This window comes from Lemur catta, chromosome 17 (genome assembly GCF_020740605.2).
Source record: "Lemur catta isolate mLemCat1 chromosome 17, mLemCat1.pri, whole genome shotgun sequence".
NCBI lineage: Eukaryota > Metazoa > Chordata > Mammalia > Primates > Lemuridae > Lemur > Lemur catta.
In genome coordinates, this window is record NC_059144.1 from 23,866,387 (window position 1) to 23,885,407 (window position 19,021).

General features: G+C 44.6%; 1 protein-coding gene and 1 non-coding gene across 2 annotated transcripts in view; one reads left to right on the forward strand and one right to left on the reverse strand.

Annotated features, from left to right (window-relative positions):
* The window catches only part of CHMP4B (charged multivesicular body protein 4B), a 43,497-nt gene extending 34,460 nt beyond the window's left edge, over positions 1-9,037 (reverse strand). The window contains exon 1 of the mRNA XM_045528794.1: positions 8,676-9,037. Within this exon, the coding sequence (XP_045384750.1) occupies positions 8,676-8,865 (190 nt within the window). The 5' untranslated portion in view covers positions 8,866-9,037. The remainder of the gene's footprint in view (positions 1-8,675) is intronic.
* Positions 9,038-13,511: 4,474 nt separating this feature from the next.
* On the forward strand, positions 13,512-13,672 carry LOC123622979. The gene has a single exon (XR_006729711.1). It is a non-coding gene; the product is annotated as a U1 spliceosomal RNA (small nuclear RNA).
* Positions 13,673-19,021: the final 5,349 nt, after the last annotated feature.

The following is a 19,021-nucleotide window of genomic DNA, read 5'->3' on the forward strand; positions in this document are numbered from 1 at the left end:
TGCTGCCTGTGTGCGAGATTCTAAACGGAAAAGATGCTTTGGAGAGGTGAAATCAACTGACTCACCTGATGAAGAATTAAGAAACTAGCAATCATGTGCGTTTTAAATGTCAACCTTGGGAGTCAAAATCTCCAAGTCCAATGAACTCTGGGATATTAATCAAATTCTTCACCTTAATAGGGGAATCAAAAAGTAAATTCCTCTTTCAGCCCACCTAGTCTAGGCAGCAACTCCTCTCTGAACCTCTCTGCAGGGAATAGCAGCAGGGCTACACACATGTACAAGACTTAATTTTGCTTTCACTACTACCAGATCTTATAAAGATTACAAACAAGGATTTTAAAATCCCTGCTTATGCAGATAGTAAAGAATGCACTACTCAGGTTTCTTAGTTCCTACTTCCTTTTGTAGAAAGCCAGACAACTGAAATTAATCAATTTAACTGCATAATTAATTAAGCAAATTATCAGAATAAACTATACTTTAAAGTTAGTATTATATAAAGCTAATCAATTTATGACTAAGTTAAACAGACCCATTCCTATGTCCCACCCTAATGTGCTTTTGATTCAAATAAAGTGCTTTTAAAAAGTACTGCATATATTTTCATGTTCCTGTTTTTCCTTCTCAAAAAACTTTTCCTATTAATTCAAAGTTTCAAGCACTCATACATTTCGAGTTCCTTTATGCTCTAACATTCCATTATTCTCCAAAATAACTATTCAGTAAAACATAAGTTGAAGTCCTTCCCAACAAAGTTGTTTCGGCTCCCTCCACTGCATGCCACATTCTGAATATGCTTCTAGAACAGATCACACTGTACCCTGATTATCTGTTTACCTGTCTGTCACTCAGCTAGACTGTAAACTCCTCAGAGGCAATGACCTGTCTTCATCTGCATGTACCTAGCAACTAGGATGGTATCTGGCACATAGCTCAAATTAATACATACTTATCTTAAATGGATTTATGAACAAAGCAAAAGTTTCCAGCTACCTTCTTTTAAAATGAACCAGCTGAAATTAAGTGTAAATGTCTACCTATGCAGCATTAAAATAAAAAAGATTTAGAATTTCAACATCAGAGTCCCCAAACTGCACAATATCCAAATCTGTTACAAAATCTCTCAAACTTTGATGGGCATACAAACCACCTGTGGATCTCATTAAAATGCAGGTTCTGCTTCAGTAGGTTAGGATGGGGGCTAAGATTCTGCACTTCTAAGAATCTCCTAAATGTTCCCATAGACCACACTGTGAGTAGCAAGGTTGAACAGGAAATATTATATTCCATTTTTGTAGCTAAAGGAGCTAATGCTCAAAGATATGAGGAGACCTGCCTGGGATTACAAAACTAGCAAGTGGCCAGAGGTAGAATGTGAACTCAGGTCTTCTGACCCCAAACCTAGCACCTTTTCCACTATACCACACCACTAACCTTTTGAGCTAAACAACCACAACCAAAGAGATATATAGTTTTCATCCATTCTTCAAATAAACCCTTCAGCCAGCTTGTAAACAAGAGGGAGGAGGCAGAGCTAGAAATATCAGCTATGGGGGAATCAAGCCAGCCAGACACTCCTGTTAAGAACTTAAATCATTCAATCCTTCAGCTAAGACTACTTAAGAAGGGTCAAACAAACTTAAGGGGTTCCCAGATGCTCATCCCTTTACCAGTGAAAGGCCATAGGAAAATATGATTGCTTTTGGAGGAAAAAAAATCTGTCTCAGTGATATGGGAATTATCAGGGTTAGAACGCACATACCAAATTATTTCCTAAAGAAATGGCTTGGCCAGGCATGTTCTGGGCTGTGCTGCTCAGACCTTGGCTGGAATATTTAGAGTACTCAGCTCTGTCCACTCCACACCTTAACAGCAGCTCTGGTGAACAGGAGCACATCCAAAGGAGGGGAACAAGGAAGGAACAGGAGCACCAGGCAATGCAGTCAATGAAATAAAGGGCTGTCCTATAGAAGTGCAGGTCGGGACATAAGCACCACCTTCCTTGATCTGTCATGTCAAAGAGGGATTAGACCTGTTCTCTGCAGCCCTAAGAGGCAGAATTAGCAACCTGTTTTCTAATTCACAATGGTCTAGTGTCAGATTGGGGTTTCCCCCAAGTATTCTGTCACCAAATCCCGCATTCTTTCCACCAACTCAGGCTGCTTGCCTATGGAGCTACCACCCCATCCCTGTAGCAGAGGTAGGCATTGCAGGAAGACAGATCTCGCTTCCAAATATGAAAGGTGATTTTATAGGCAGAGCTGTCCAAAAACAGACTTTGTTGTAGTGTGGGAGAATAGACAACCTCATACAAATCCTGTCAACAGAGGGGTTCAATCAGAGGTTAATCACTTGGCAGGAATACCACAAAGGGAATTTGGGCACTGGATGGGTGGCTGGGTGAGATGAACCTGCCAACCTCAGAGATGAATTAATCTCTTCCTGCTGTATTTTCCTTTAACACTTCATTTGTACACTTACTGTGGTTTGCCTTTTATGTGCCTTCCTCCCTGAACTATGAACCCTTGTGGGGAGAAGGCTACCTAGGAAACCAAGGAAACATTTACAACTCTCCTATGTATGTGCTAGGCACTCAGCTAGGCACTGCACATGCATTAACTTATTCCATACCCTCACAAATAATAACCATATGAACTATCAGTATTCCCTTTTTAGAGATGGGGAAATTGAAACTTAGAGAGGATAAGTAATTGCCAAGGTACTTGGTGAGTGGTAAAGCTGCAATCAAACCAGAAATCTTTTGCCTACACCACCATGCTGTCTTCCTCCTAGAAAAAAACGAAATAAATATTTGCTGACTTGAGCCAAACAGCTTCAAAACAGGACAGTATACCCAGCTAGGTCTGTTGTTTCCTGTTGCTATGCTCAAATTTTCCTTCTAAATATAATCGTCCATCCTCGAAATGACCAATTTAAAGTTGTTTAACATCCACTCTCTCTTAAAGACAGTGGCACAACATAAAAGAATTTTGAGCAAGAGAACCAAGTTTTCATAAAGCTTTCCTATCCAGAGAAATTCCTCAAGGCCCCCTCCTCCAAGCTCTGGCCCACTGTAAACAGATCAGACCCTGGCTTTCTGCCTCAGAGACCGACAACCTCGGCCTACACACACCTTCACAGCCTGCTCTCCAGGACCTCGCTCTCCACACTCAAACCCAACTCTGGACAACTCAAGGTTTCACCAAGCAAAATGGTCTTACTCAAAGGTCTTCATGCTTAGTTAAACTTCCCAACAAAATCTATCTTGAATTTCAAATCACTTTATAAACCTACTCTGGTAGGCACCTAAAAATATTTCATCTCTCTGCCAAATGTGGCAAAAAAAAGATTTTGTCATTTGAATCAAAGGCGCCAGCATGTTTGGACAGCCAACACATAGGGCCTCTGACACGCCATCTGTCTTAAAAAGTAAACCAAACCCAATCTGGCCAGCCATTTTTTCAAACATGAAACTTAAGCATCACCAAGGGAAATTCCTACTGCTCAGTTCCCTGGGTGGGTTTCAGGTTTTCCATGCCTGGACCTCTGGGATAAGAGAACCTGCTGGCACATGCTCCATTAAAATGCTGTGCTTTTCAACCTGGTATCTTGATTCCAGAGAACCAAAAGGCCACATTCACTATAAATTTAACTTATTAAGATGTCTTCCCATATGCTAATGTTTTAGAGTGACTTTATTAAACGTGAGAGAGCCAACCTGGCTCCAGCAAGAGCAAAACTTAATGAAGATATATTTCCCGGGAGCTCCTGGCTTCTATGCATCCATCAGACATTTTCAGCTGAACCCAAATTAACCTGTAAATGAACTGCTTTGCATCCATAAATCCACAGAAATGTACCAGTGTAGGGTGTTTGAGATACCAGTCTCCATTTCCAATCTCATACAATTCTCTTGTTAAACTAAAATATGATCCCTTCCACAAACTGTTTTCATCTCTATTAAAACAGGAAAAAAGGGGGCTGGGCATGGTGGCTCATGCCTGTAATTCTAGCACTCTGGGAGACCGAGGCCAGAGGATTGCTTGAGCTCAGGAGTTCAAGACCAGCCTGAGCAAGAGACCTGTCTCTACAAAAAAACGAAAAATTAGCTGGGCATCGTAGCACGCGCCTATAGTCCCAGCTAGCTACTCAAGAGGCTGAGACAGGAGGATTGCTTGAGCCCAGGAGTTTGGGCTGCAATGAGCTATGATGATTCCAATGCACTCTACCTAGGGTGACAGAGTGAGACTCTGTCTCAAAAAAAAAAACACCAAAAAACCAAAAACAGGAAAAAAAGGAAATCTGAGCCACTCAGGGTAGATATTTCCTTTTGATCATCTTTCCTAAGGAGAAAACCAACAGGGCACAGTTTAGAAAGGTACCAAAATAAAGACCTAAGTTTGGGTGATTTTTGTCAGTTCACCTAAACTTCAAACCTAGTTTCCATTCATAGCTCTAAGTGAAAGAATTTTTCCATTTTGACAATTAAACCAAAGAAGTCTTATCAATGATAACTTTATCTGAAAAGGAAAGATAAGTATACTTACTCAGTATCTACAATGTGCCACACTCTTTCATATATTATCTTAGCCACGTAAGAATAATATTATTTTATAAATGACAATATTTAAGTCCCCTGGATGGCAGTGTCTGGTTTATCTCTGTACTCCCAGCACCAAGCATGGGGCCTAGGACACAGTAAGAGCCTGCCAAATGCTTGAGAACGAATATATGCCTATAGGAAAGGAAAAAAAAATTTGGAAAAAACATGCAATCCAAAGTTTGCTCTAGGCCCCTAACTGAAACCACTGCCTGGAACACATCTGTCTACATATTGCAAATAATCTATCCAAGCTTCCAAGGTTTGTTTCAAAGGGCAATTTATCATCTTGTCAATGTGTATGCCACAAAGATAGCATCCACATTAGGCTACACATGCCATAGGGCAGGGCCTGGTTCTGTCTCACTTCTCCTTCTCCCACTTAGCACACACCTTGCACAAGTAGGTGTTTAATGAGCTGAGCGATGACGATGGTCATGATGACACCTTTGGCAATCAAAGGAGTAAACAGCTCTGTTTACAAGATGCCCACAGCCATCAGAATTGGTATCTGAGTTGAATTACATCCTCTCTTCTTTGGGCCTCATTTTCCTCCTCCCTGTCCAGCGGGAATTAACAGAACATACCCACCCACAAGACTGTTTTTATTCATTTAGTAAATACTTACTGAGCATTAACCATGTCCCAGGCACTGTGCTAGGCACTGGAGACACAGTGGTGAATGTGACCATCACATCCTGCCTCAAGGGGCTCAGCCTCAGTGGCTACTGTGAGACTCAGACAAGAAAAAGGAGTTTTACAAACTTCAAAGAACTACACAATTAAGAAGTATTGCTCCTCCTCCTTGTGTTTCCCAACTTGGATAATGGCATCACCATCCACCCAGTTGCCCTAGCTATAAACTTGAAAATCATCCTCAACTTCTCTCTCCCCTTCATCCTGCCCACTCCCATAATTCTTATAAATCACCAAGTCTCTTTCAAGTCTCTTTCAGAAAAGTCTCTGACATGTATTATTTCTCTTCCAGTTTTCCATGCTTATACTCTAGGCCCTTTGTTCCCACCTGAATAATTACAAGTCTCCTTATAGTAATGATAATGGCAAGCATTTATTGATCACTTACCATATGGCACTGTGCTAAGAGCTTTGTGCGCACAATATATTTTAATCCTGTAAGGCAGATACTAGCACCATGATTTGTAGAAGAATCTGAGGTGCAGAATTACCTACTCTAGGCACACAGCTAGTAAGTGATGTGATGAAGCTACAGCTCAAATCCAGATCTCTAAGACTCTATCCTTATCCCTTACTGGATTCCTGCTTTCCGTCCCCTCCTGGTCAGTCCACATTCCTTCCTTTAGGCTGCTGCTGGAACACTCTTTCAAAATTCCAAGCGGACATGACTCTCTGCTTTAAAAGATGGCCAATGGCTACTCACCACCTCCATGTCAAGATCCAAAGACTACAGGCCACTCTCCAGTGTTACTTATCTACTGTCCCGCCCCAGACTCTGGTGAAGACACTCTCACTGCTCCCCCAAACACATCAAACTCCTTGCTGACCCACCTCACATTCTCCTTCCTCTGCCAAGTCTCCCTCAGCCTTTCCCCTCCAGACAGGAACCTCCTGCTCTGCAACCTCAGCCCATGTACATACTCATGTTTCTGCACTGTTCTAATTATTTCCCTCTCTCTCTCTCTCTCTCTTACATACACACACCTCCAATCCTGAGATCCTGGAAGGCAGACACAGTGTATTTTCATCTCTGATTCTCCGATTCTCAAGGTCCCAGCACAGTGGCAAGTCAACAAGTAGACTAACCGAATGGTATGCAGTGGTATTAACACCTCACCACACTAGCCTGGCAAGCAGATAAGACCTTTCTCCCAGAGGATGCTAAAAAGAAAAGCAGGTTACAGTAGCTCCTGTCCTCTCAGGCAAACTCAGGAAGACAGGCTACTTTCAGCAAAGTATTACAATTGAGATTGGTCCTCCACCATCTGCTGACAGACTCTCTCCAAGCCTCTTAGAAGCCAACTAAATCACCTCTAAAACTGCAGAAAGTAAGCTAGCTCCAAACCAAGACCACAGAACTGCCCTCTCAGATGGGAGATGAGGTAAACTGACACCCTCCTCCTGCATTCCCAGATGCAGACAGGTCAAAACAATGACTCTAATTACCATGAACGACAGAGGATCCAGACTGAGAGTCATCAGAGAAAAAAAGCTAGAGACAGCAAAATATAACTCTGCCCTCCATCTCCAGTGCTACAACTAGAATTGCAGGCCACAAATGGATGAATGCAACTGCCTCCTCTCTATTATCCCTGCTCTTACCCTCACCCTTACCCCACTCTCCAAAAAGTAGTCAGATGATGTTTTTAAAAACCTATCAATGATTAGAACACACTCCAGCATAGCACCCTCTAACAGCTTTCTATCCACTTGGAATAAAATCCAAACTCTTTACCAAGAAGTTCAAAGTCTACCCCCAACCCCTTATTTCATACCACTCTCTCTTAAATCACTACACTCCAGACACAGGAGTATTCTTTCTGTCTCTTAAAACCTGCCAACCTCTAGGCCTTTTCTGGCGCTCTTCTCCCTGCTTGGAAGGCTCCTCCCCCAGATTTTTACAGAGCTGGTTCCTTCTCAAGGCTCAGTTCAAACTTCACCTTTTCAAAGACACCTTCCCTGACCATTCTATTTAGAGTGCCTCCCACCCCATCACTCCCTATCAGATCATCTTCTTTTTTTATTACTTATCACCACCACCAGACAATATTTTCTTCATTTATTTTCCTATTTCTGTCTTCTCCTCCATTAGGGTGGAGGCTGTAATTTGTTCACCCCTATGAATACAGTGCAAGCAGTAGGCACTCAAAGAATTTCCAGAATAGTTGTTGACTATCAGCAGAGAAGCACCCTGAGGATAGGCTATTTTGTTTTTCTGTCAGAATGAAGAAAACATCTGTTTAGCACCCACTGTGTGCTGGGCAGTGTAAATCCATGATCTTCCTTTCAGAAGGGTAATTTAACTAGCTCAAGGTCACTGGTAGACTTCTGAGTTAAATACTTGTTTTGTGTGACTACTCTCCCGGGAAGGGTTGTCACTCTATGATTCACTGTCTCATTGCCATAACAAGAAAAATCAAACATATCTAAATTGCTTTACAGCTATTAAAGCATTTTCACATTCATCTTACTTAAAAGAAATACAAAGCACTGAGAACACCCAGAAAGCTACACAACAGGAAGTAAACTAAGCGTGTCTCAACATTTAACACCGGGGAATAGTGGGGACTAGGGAGGAGTCGGGGCTAGGGAGGAGTCGGGCGAAGGAAGGTATAGAGTCCATATTTATGGTTCAGAGGGATCGGGAAGCGGTGAGTCACAGGGTGAAGGCTTGCGCCATGGGAAACTCAGATAGGGCCAGGCCATGAGGCAACAAAAAGTGAATCACAGAACTGGAAGACACCTTTGGCCTCATGGAGGCCAAACCCCGGGAGGCTGACGGATGGGGAAACTGAGGCCTCAAAGGGAAAGCAACTTGCTTAAGTTCACTCAGCAAATAAACAGAACGGGAATCAGTCCCCTTTTCTCTCCATCCAGGAGGCTTTTCAAGGAGAATTCTGAGTCAGGGGGATGGGGAGACGCTGGGGCAGCTCACAGAGGAGTTGGGAGAGAGCAGCGGCAGGACCAGGAAGCAAATAAATGTCAGGATGGGGAGCAGAAATGAGCCAAGAAAGAGGCACCGGCAGTAGCTGGGAAGGTGGGTGAGGCCAAAGGGAGGAGGACAAGGCGGAAGAAAAAGGCATAGAGCGAGGGCGGACGACAGTGCTGTGAGATCAGGGTCCGAAGGAGCCCGGCAGGGTGGGGAGAGCCCAAGAGGAGAGGGGTGGGATAAGACTCTGATGGAGGAAGAGTTCAGGGCTCAGGGAGACGCAGAAGGGAGTCAGACGGGGAGAGGTCCCGAACCCAGAAAGAAGTGTGACGGGGGCGAGTTCCAGGGTCGGATCAGACCCCGAGGCGAGTGTGTCGACGGCGGAGTCCGGGCCCGGGAAGCCTGAGCGGAGTGTCTGGGGAGTCTGCAGGGGCCGGGCCGACTTACCGCGCTTGTTTTTGGTGCCGTGCTTCTTAGCAGCCGTCAGTTCCTGCTCGATTTTCTTCTCCAGGAACTCCTGCTTCTTGCTTAACATCTCCTCCGTGTCCCGGAGCCGCTGGATGGCCTCCTGGGGGGTCGGGCCGCCCTTGCCGGCCTTACCCCCTCCAGCCCCGAACAGCTTCCCGAACACCGACATGATTGCTGCTCGCCGCGCCGGCCTTCGCCGCCCGCTCCGGCTCGGCTCGGCTCGGCTCCGGCGCCCGCTCCCAGCCCGGCCGCTCCCCGCCGCCGCAGGCCTCTCCTCCGCCTCCGCCCCGCAGCTGGGCCAGGCCGCGCCACCTCCCACAGGCCCCCACGCCCGGCCCGGCCGGCGTCAGGGCAACGCGCCGCTGACTACAACTCCCGATGAGCAACGCGCCGGCCGCGACTCAAACCTAATGGAGGGGGGCGCGCTGCATGCCGGGAGGCTATAGTTTTCCGGCCGGAGGCGCTCGGGTGTCGCGTCTTTTTGGTCTAGCTGGAGTCAAAGGGCGTCATGGCATTCTGGGAAATGTAGTTACTTGGACCGTGCTCTGTGGAAGAACTGAGAGAGAAATAATAGTAAGCGTTAAGGTACACAACACCGCTTAAAAATTTATTGTTGGTGTGGGATACAGCTATGGCTGAGCTGCATATTCATGTGAAAGTGTCTTAAAAACTTGAAGGCAACAGACGTTTCCAATTCCAACCTGCCAATTTAATGGTCATAGAAGCTAAGTAGTATCTGTAATACTTCAGCAAGTACGATAGTTCCCCCTTATTTGCGGTTTGGATTTCAGAGGTTTCTGTTACCCGCATCAACGGAGGTACGAAAATATTAAACGGAAAATTCCAGAAATAAACAATTCCTAAGTTTTAGATTTCCATTCTGAGTAGCATGATGAAATCTCAAGCCAGCCTGTCCTGGACGTGAATCATCCCTTCGTCCAGCCTACCTGCCCATTAGCCACTTGGTTAGCCACTCTGGTGGCCAGATCAACTGTAGGGTATCGCAGTGCTCGTGTTCAGGTAACCCTTATTTTACCTCACAATGGCTCTAAGTGCAAGAATAGTGATGCTGGCAATTCACATATGCCAAACAGAAGTCATAAACTGCTTCCTTCAAGTGAAAAGGTGAAAGTTCTCGACTTAATAAGAGGGGGAAAAATTGTATGCTGAGGTACTAAGATCTAAGTGTTAACCAATTAGGAATTAGAAGAACTTGTCGAGTCATCTACAGAGAAAGAGGAAATTGAAGAAGTAACTGAAGCAGAACCAGCAATGTGGACATTACTGAAATTTGCTGAAGTCTTTCAAATTTCACAGACATTAAAGGACAAAATTATGGAATATGGTTCTTGGATGGAACACAGCATTAAAGTCACCCATATGATCACTGAAGGATTACAACTTCTACAGCAACACTTCAATGAATTATAAAGAAAAAGACAACAACTTCTAATTACAAGGTTCTTCAAAAAGTTTTCAGCAAAAAAACCTTCAACTATTGAGGATCCCCAACCATCAGTTGACATCGTCTGCTCCTGACATCCAGCCCTCAACATCATCATGGCTGGATGATCCAAGATCACCGGAAGCAGATGAGGCTCCTTCTGACTTATCATTAGAAGGTCAATAACAGCCTAATGCTACGTCACAATGCCTGTGTCATTCACCTCAATTCATCTCATCACATAGGCATTTTATCATCTCATATCATCACAAGAAGGGTGAGTATGGTACAATAAGATATTTGGAGACTGAGAGAGAGATCACATTCACAAAACATATTATAGCGTATTGTTAAAATTGTTCTATTTTATTATTGATTATTATTGATCTCTTACTCTGCCTAATTTATAAATTAAACTTTATCATAGGTGTATATATATATATCTATGGGAAAAAATATAGTATATACCGAGTTCAGCACTATCCACGTTTTCAGGTATCCACTGGGAGTCTTGGAATGTAAACCTTAAAGATGAGGGGAACTACTCTATTTAAAAAAACCCAATAATTAACATCGGCACACATTCTATGATCCAGGCACTGTACAAAGTGCTTTATGTATACTATCACATTTAATTGTCATAAGCAGCTTGTGACAGATAATACTGTTCCTATTATATAAGCAAGTAAACCAAGACTCAGAGAAATTGAGTGACTGACTAGCTTAACTTACTAGCCCTATCTTTGCAAATGCTGTTCCCTCTACCTGGAATGCCTGTCTACTCTTTATTCACCTAATAGGCTCTTTGTTGTTGTCGTTGTTGTTTTTGAGACAGGTTTTCGCTCTGTCACCCAGCCTGGAGTACAGTGGTATGATCATAGCTCACTGCAGCCTGGGCTCAAGCAATTCTCCTGCCTCAGGCTCCTGAGCAGCTAGGATTATAGGCATGCGCTACCATGCCAGGCTAATTTTTTCTATTTTTGCTTGCCTGGCTAATTTTTTCTATTTTTTTTTTTTATTGTAGTAGAGACGGGGTCTTGCTGTTGCTCAGGCTGGTCTTGAACTCCTGACCTCACGCGATCCTCCTGCCTCGGCCTCCCAGAGTGGTAGGATTACAAGCATGAGCCACCATACCCAGCCCTATCCCACTTTTTTACAAGAAATCCTGATGCAGCCTCAAAATTCTTCTCAACCCACCAGTCCAGGTGGCCAAAACCAATTCCTTGGGGTTGATACTTAAAGATTAAGTCTGAGTTTTCTGCTATCATTGTTTTCCTTGCTCCCAGAGTTATAACATGAGGGGCTCTGTTATCATCCTCAGTTTATCCCACAGCAGTATGAGACGGATGGTGGTAAGGTCTACAGCATGTGCGAAGTTCACATATTCTTTGGGTAATGGCTCAAACTCAGCACATGTTTTGCTACCTGTGTGCCTGGGAGCAGCATGACTTAGATAAGAGGTGACGGGGCAGACTGCATAGATGTGGAAGGGTTGCTGTACCCATGAGGTGGCTTGATTGAAGCCTCCTTGTTTTTATTTTTTACTTTGATAAAAATATCACAATGTCCCAATTACAGAACAAATACAAGTGTAACTTAACGTTTCACAATTCATGCTGCTGTGAATTCTTGTCAGTTTTAGCATGTCTCACATTTGAAAAGTTTCTTCCAACCTATCAGGTTGGGTGGAATGAACTCTACCATCCTCTGGGAATGGCCACTTGTACATGTAGGCAGGGATTGTGGCAGATTAAAACAACAACATCCAAGGCATGGTTTTTGTCATACTCTGAGGAAAGAGACACGATTTATATATGTGAAATAATAGAGGAAAAGTCCAGCTAAGCTCTCATTTATGTGAAACTCTGTTGCAGAACAACTGCACATATTTGAAAGATCCAGGAAGGAATCCTGGCTTTAAGAAGCCATATTTCTCTTCATTGAGAAATGGCTTAGTCTTTGTTTTCACGGAAGACTAACAAACACAAAGTCTGGAAGCAGCAAATTAGAATAGTGGGTTGGGGAAGTAAGTATTGGCTTCTAGATGCAGCCTCACTGCTAATGGATGGGGAAGTGATTCTTGACAGCAAAGACAAGGGAAAACAGTAAAATGTGGTCCCACAACTAGCTGGGCCCATTTTCTACTTCTCCTTTTGTTTGCACTTCCTCAATACCTCTACTTTTGAAAGTTCTGGGTCTCGTCCTGGTTCAATTGTTATTGCCCATAATGATGATCCAGAATACCTAGGAATAAAATACATATTTTTGAACACCTGCTGTGCGCTAGGTCTATGCTAAGTAAGCTTTACATTCCGTATCTCACATAAGCCTTGAGGTGCTCCTGTTATCATCATCTCCAGTTTACAGATGCAGAAAGGGAGACACAGAGAGTAGGGGAAGTAACTTGCCCAGGTAAGTAGTCAAGGCAGGTTTCGAACCTTCGCTGTCAAAGTCCAGTGCCAATGCTGTTAGCCTCTGCTAGGTTTTAAAGAACTGCTAAATGTGGTGGCTCATGCTTGTAGTCCCAGCACTTTGGGAGGCTGAAGCAGGAGGATCGCTTAAGGCCAAGAGTTTGAGGTTGGTGTGACCTAGGCTGACACCATGGCACTCTAGCCCTGCTGACAGAGCAAGACTCTGTCTCAAAAAACAAACAAAACAAAACAAAAAACTGTGAAAAAGAATCAGCTACTAGACATGCAACAACTTGGATAACCCACAGATATTACGCTGAGTGAAAGAAACCAGACACAAAAGCCTTTTTATACAAACTTCATTTATACAAAGTTCAAAAATTAATCTATGGTGATAGGGTAGGAGTCAGAATAGTGGTTACTTCTGGGGGAGATACAGACCAGGAAGGGGACCCTCATGAGGTACTGAACAGGTTCAGAAACAGCAGAATCCAGTGATGTTCACATGGGTGTATACAAATCCATCAGTCTTTATACTTAAGATAAGTACATACCTAATGTACTTACTAAACATGTTATATTAAATATCACAATTTTAAAAACATCTCTGGGCCAGGCACAGTGGTTTACGCCTGTAATCCTAGCATTCTGGGAGGCTGAGGCAGGAGGATCACTTGAGCTCAGGAGTTCAAGACCAGCCCAAGCAAGAGTGAGACCCTGTCTCTACCAAAAAGAAAGAAAAATTTTAAAAACCCAGTTGGGTGTGCAGCCCACACCTGTAGTCCCAGATATCCAGGAGGCTGAGGCAGGAGAATCGCTTAGAGTCCAGGAGTTGGAGGTTACAGTGAGCTACAGTGACGCCACTGCATTCTACCCAGGGCGACAGAGCAAGACTCTGTCTCAAGAAAAAAAAGTTAAAAACGTATTGTGCATCAAGGGCAATATTAAAAAAGTGAAAATGCACTTACCTGGCAGCGGAGATACCACGATCATGTAGGTGGTTTTCCCAGGGCGAGGCTCATCCATTGCACACCAGTACTGACCCCTGCAATTTCACCAAATGTAGGAAACTCTGCTGCATGATTTGTGGCAGTGGGGGACCTCATTTGCACTCTCCCCTGATCTTTTGCTGTACAAAAGACAGAAGTGTTGGCCTCCTGTCTGTATAAAATAAGTTAAAAAAAAAAAAAAGAAGAAGAAGAAGAAAATGAAAAGACAATTCATGTAATGGGAGAAAATCTTTGCAAATCCTATATCCTATAAATGTGTGTTGGTTTAAGCCACTAAGTCTGTGGTACGTTGTTACAGCAGCAGTGAGAACCTAATACACATCCTCACTGGCCTTCCTGTCTCCATCCTCACTCTTTCCAGCTCGTTCTTTTTGTGGCAGCCAAAGGGGTCCTTTAAAAAAGATGTCAGGTCCAGTTACTGCACTGCTCACAACTCTCCAATGACTCTCTGTGTCCCTCAGAGTAAAAGCTAAAGTCTGTTAAATGTCCCTTAGGTCCCTACATGATCCTCCCATCACTTCCATACCCTCTTCCTTTCTAGCGCCTCACTCCAGCCGCAGTGGCCTCTCTGCCATTTCTCAAACACACCAGGCACCCCCTGTACTCCCTAAACCTCTACTCACCTCCTTTTTTTTTTGTTTTTCTACAGTACTCATCGCCTTCTAATATGTTATGTAACTTATTTACTTTGTTATCTTCTGGTTCCTCCACATGGGATCTCTATAATAGATCATTATTTTGCTCGTGATGTATCATCAATGCCTAGAACTGTGCCCAGCACATAGTAGGTGCTCAATAAATATTTGTTAGATGAATAAATTAATGGACTGAGGTAGCAATGACCTGGGAGACAGCCTTGCCATGATGAGACCTTGGACAAGACCCCTTCTCACTTTGGACCTCGGTTTGTTCTCTGTGATTCTACAAAGGACCCGAGGCCCTGAAGTTGGGCCTTGCCCTTCTGCCTCAGGATTCTGTGCCTAAGTATATACCAGGAACCTTTGGCAAGTAGGGGGTCACCCCCACCCTGAGACCCATGGAGGTCACTTGCTGGCAGTCTAGGGGGTTGGGAGCACCTGCAGCTGCCACTTCTACCCTGCCTCTGCAGGGTAGACAAAACTGGTCCAACTGGTTCTCCTGGGCCACAGGGTCACCTGCTCTGTCAACCGAGACTTCCAAGTCACTGCCTCAGTCATTTGTCCTGGATATTCTCTGCTCCCTCTTGAGACAAAGGAGTGTGTCCTTTATATCAGATATTACTTCACAGGACTTTGGGTAAATCATTTCTCAGCCTACAATGGCAGACTCTTATTGGGAAAAGCTCACCCTTGGCCTCCCTAGGGTAGGAGGAGGGGATGGGTAAAGTGGACCTTGTTCTCTCAAAGTACTGTTGTTGTTCATTCATTCAACAAATATTGATCGAACAATTCCTGGGCAGTTATAGACACTGTGGATGTATGAGTGAACAAAACAGACAAAAGTCCCTGTCTTTGTGGACTTTCTGTTTCCAGTAAAGATGACAGACAATAAAGAAATGTCTAACATAATGTCAAGGATAATGAATAAAAATAAAACAGAGGAAGGAACTAGAGAATGATGGGGATGGGGGCTATTTTAGACAGATTGGCCAAGGAAGGCCTCTCTGAGGAAATGACTTTCAGACAAAGGTGAATAAAGGAAGGGAGCCATATGTAAATCTGCAGGAAGAGCATTCTGGACAGAGGGAATAGCCAGTACAAAGGCTCTGAGTCAGGACTTAGCTCAGTTGATGGAGGAGCAACAAGAAGATAGGTGTGGCTGGGGTGGAGGGAGAGAAGGAAAGAACAGTGAGAGACAAGGTTGAAGAGTTAGGTAGGGGCCACATCGTGTAGAGCCTTGAAATCTATGGGAGAAACATTGAATTTCATTGGGGAAGAAATCAGAAGCCACTGGAGAATTTTAAACAGGAAGGTAGCATAATCTGATTCAGGCTCTAGAAGGATCTCTTGGGCTGCTATAAAGAGAGTGGATCATGACAGGGAAAGAGAAAAAGGAGGGAGACCAGAGAGAGGCTGATGCAGCTATCTGTCAAGAAGAGGCTGGCAGCCTGGACCAGGTAGTAGTGGCCAAGGTGATGGGCAGTGGTCAGAGCTTGGGAAAAGTGGTTCCAAATAAAACCCTGACCCATCAGAGCTGGTGGCTTTAGAGATTCTAAAGCAAGGCATGAATTTTGGAGTCAGTGGGTCCTGGGTTTCAAGCCCACTTCCATATATTCTGGCTATGAGTCCTTGGCAGGTTGCTGCACTTCCCTGAGCCTTTGTTTCTCCACCTGTAAAATGGGCATGATAAGACCGCTTGCCTCCAAGGGGTGTCTTGAGGATTCAGGGACAGGTAGCACAGAACTTGGCTCTAAGTAGGCACTCAATAAATTTAGCCATGACTCAATCCCCCACATGTGCTGATAGAGAAACTGCCGTCAGCTAGCTTAGAGGCAGACAGAGTACTGGAAGGGGGAGGCAGGAAGGAAGCAGGATTTACAGGGCTCCTTAAGCCATATGCCCACAGAGTCCGGACAGTAAGATTGAGTAAAGTGACCATGGAACATGAAAAATCATGTAGCCCTTTCTGGCCATCTTGTTTTCCTACTTTTGAGAGATTTGGGAACTTAGAAATATTTCTCAGGCCAGGCGCAGTGGCTCACGCCTGTAATCCTAGCACTCTGGGAGGCTGAGGCGGGAGGATCGCTTGAGGTCAGCAGTTTGAGACCAGCCTGAGCAAGAGTGAGACCCCGTCTGTAAAAAAAATAAATAAATAATAAAAAAATAAATATTTCTCTGTTCTAAAATAAGTCAACACAAGTACAGAATCCTACTATTCGTTTTTTTCAACTGGGCATATAATCTCTCCACTACTCCAGAATATACCTCATGCTTACCTCTGTTAGCTGGAATGACTTTAGCTTCCGCTTATGAAGGCATAGAACACTTTAGAGACCACCTTACGAGGCTTTATAAATAGCAAGTGACGTGCAGCTGCAATGTCAGAGAGACAGCAGGGAAGAACAGGGATTATGGACATCTGTAATGCACATGCCCATCTAAGGGGCTGGCTAGCCCCACTCCACCTGACTGCTGCCCCACTGTGCCAGATACTCCAATTTTCCATAGAACCCCAGATCTTTATGTCCCATTTTTTAATTACATTTTCTAATTGCTTCTGGAGTATAGGAACATAGTAAATTTGTGTATGTTGATCCTGCTTTTATTTCAGCATCCTTGCTACTATCTCACCCTTTCTAATCCTTATACGATTTATTTCTTTTTCCTGCTGCATTGCTCTGTATTGCTGGCCAGGCCTCTATGTAATGTTGGAGTCACAACAGCAGGCATCTTTATCTTATTTCTGAAACAAAGAAAATGCATCTCACATTTCACTGTGGCAGTACATTTTAAATTTATTTTTAAACGTTGGCTCATTTTTTCAAACATTGTGAATGGCAAAACATCTGTAGGCTGCATTCAACCCATGGGCTGCCAATTTGTGATCTCTACCTTACCTGAATTATTTCCCGTAATTGTGACCAAAACCTCGTAGGGTAGCTACTGTTATTCTCCCCAGTGACGTGAGGTTCAGAGGGAAGTGACTCACCACAGTCACACAGCTGGGAAGGGGCAGAGCTGGGATTCAAACCCACCCTCTGTCTGATGCCGAAGTCTATGATCTTTCTGGGTGTAGAGTGGGACCCTGGATGCCCAGGGCAGCCCCTTTACGCTACACCCTCTGGCATCTTTGGGCTCTGTGAAGGGTCCTGGAGCAGCTCTCACCAATATCTGTGACCCCTGGCCAAGGGCCTTCCCCTCTCTGGGCCTCAGTCTCCTCATCTGCTAACCTAGGAAGGGCTCAGCTAGGGGATCTCCAATATTGTCCCAGTTTTCTCCCCTGCAGTCCAACTCTACATCTTTTTTTCTTTTAAAGGGGTGGGGAGTTATGAGGAGGGGTGCTCAGTTGCCTTGCTTATTTTTGTTCAGACAGAGTCTCACTCCATCACCGTGGGTGGAGTGCAGTGGCATCGTTGTAGCTCACTGTAACCTCTAACTTCTGGGCTCTAAGCGATCCTTCTGCCTCAGCCTCCCCAGTAGCTGGGACTACAGGCACCCACCGCCTGGCTGGTTTTTTTTTTTTCTCCCCTTTCTTTTTGGTAGAGATGGGGTCTTGCTCTTGCTCAGGCTAGTCTCGAACTCCTGAGCTCAAGTAGTCCTCTCACCTAAGCCTCCCAGGGTGCTAGGATTACAGGCGTGAGGCACCACACCCGGCCCCAACTCTATATCTTTTAAATATTAGACCTTATCTTGGTTTGTCCCTTTTTCTGTGGCCTGACTCTGCCCCTTACGTGTGGCTTGACTTTGGGCTGCTTAGCCTTGATGTGCCTGTTGCCTTGCCTTGGCTGCAAAATGGGATTAAAAGTAGCATATACTTCAAAGTGCTTGGGACAGTGGCAGGCACATGAGAGGTGCCTAATAAATGTTAGTTCTGATGAATTTATATGCATGTGTACACTGACAAGAAGAAGTAACAGAAATACAACTTAAATAGTCACAGGATGGAGATATGGTTTTAATATTTCCTTTAATGTCATTATTACAATTTTTAAAAATCTTTACTGTCTCCCATAACTCTTCCCTTATGCACAGAATAAAGTACAAATTCTTTATGTCAACATTCAAGGCTCTCTCTTTTTCAATAGAGCAAAGTGGCTAAGAGCACATGGAGGCAGGCTGCACTGCCTTGAATCCCAGCTCTGTGGCTTACTGTGTGAGCTTGGGCAAGCAACTCTGCCTCTCTGTGCCTATGTTTCCTCAACTGTAAAATAAGGAAAGTAATAGCACTTACCTGACAGGCTAAGGCGATATGACAGTGTCCATCACGTGGAGAAGACTTGAAGAATCAGCAATTATCATTATCCACCTACTCTTCCAAAACCTCTGGTCACCCTGGACCATTCACTGGCCCCAGAAGACGATTGGCTCTGCACCGTCACACCTCGGGGTCTTTGCTCGCGCCTTGCTCTTACCTGGCATGCCTTCCCCTATCTGCCCATCCATCAAAGTACTCCATGCCAGGGCCCAGGCCAAATGGCATCCACTCCGAGACTTCCAGTCCCTACCAGTCCCCCTCTGGCCTTCTTGCAGGCTGGTACACTCAAAGACCTCAACCCCATCAACTTGTCTCTCTTGCCGCACTGTACCCTTCCTAAGCGTGTGGGAAGTCGGGCCTGACTCTGAGCTCCAACTGTGGGTGCCAACACAGATGTCTGAGGGACGTGCCAGCCTTCAAAGACACTCAGTCCATCAACCTGAGTCAGACCACCCTGCCACGTCCTGCCCTGTCCCCTTTCCTGTAACAGAGGCAATGTGACCCAGAAGGGAAACACTGGTCAAGGCCCCTTTTCTTCTGCCTAGGGAAGGGGACGCGAGCACCAGA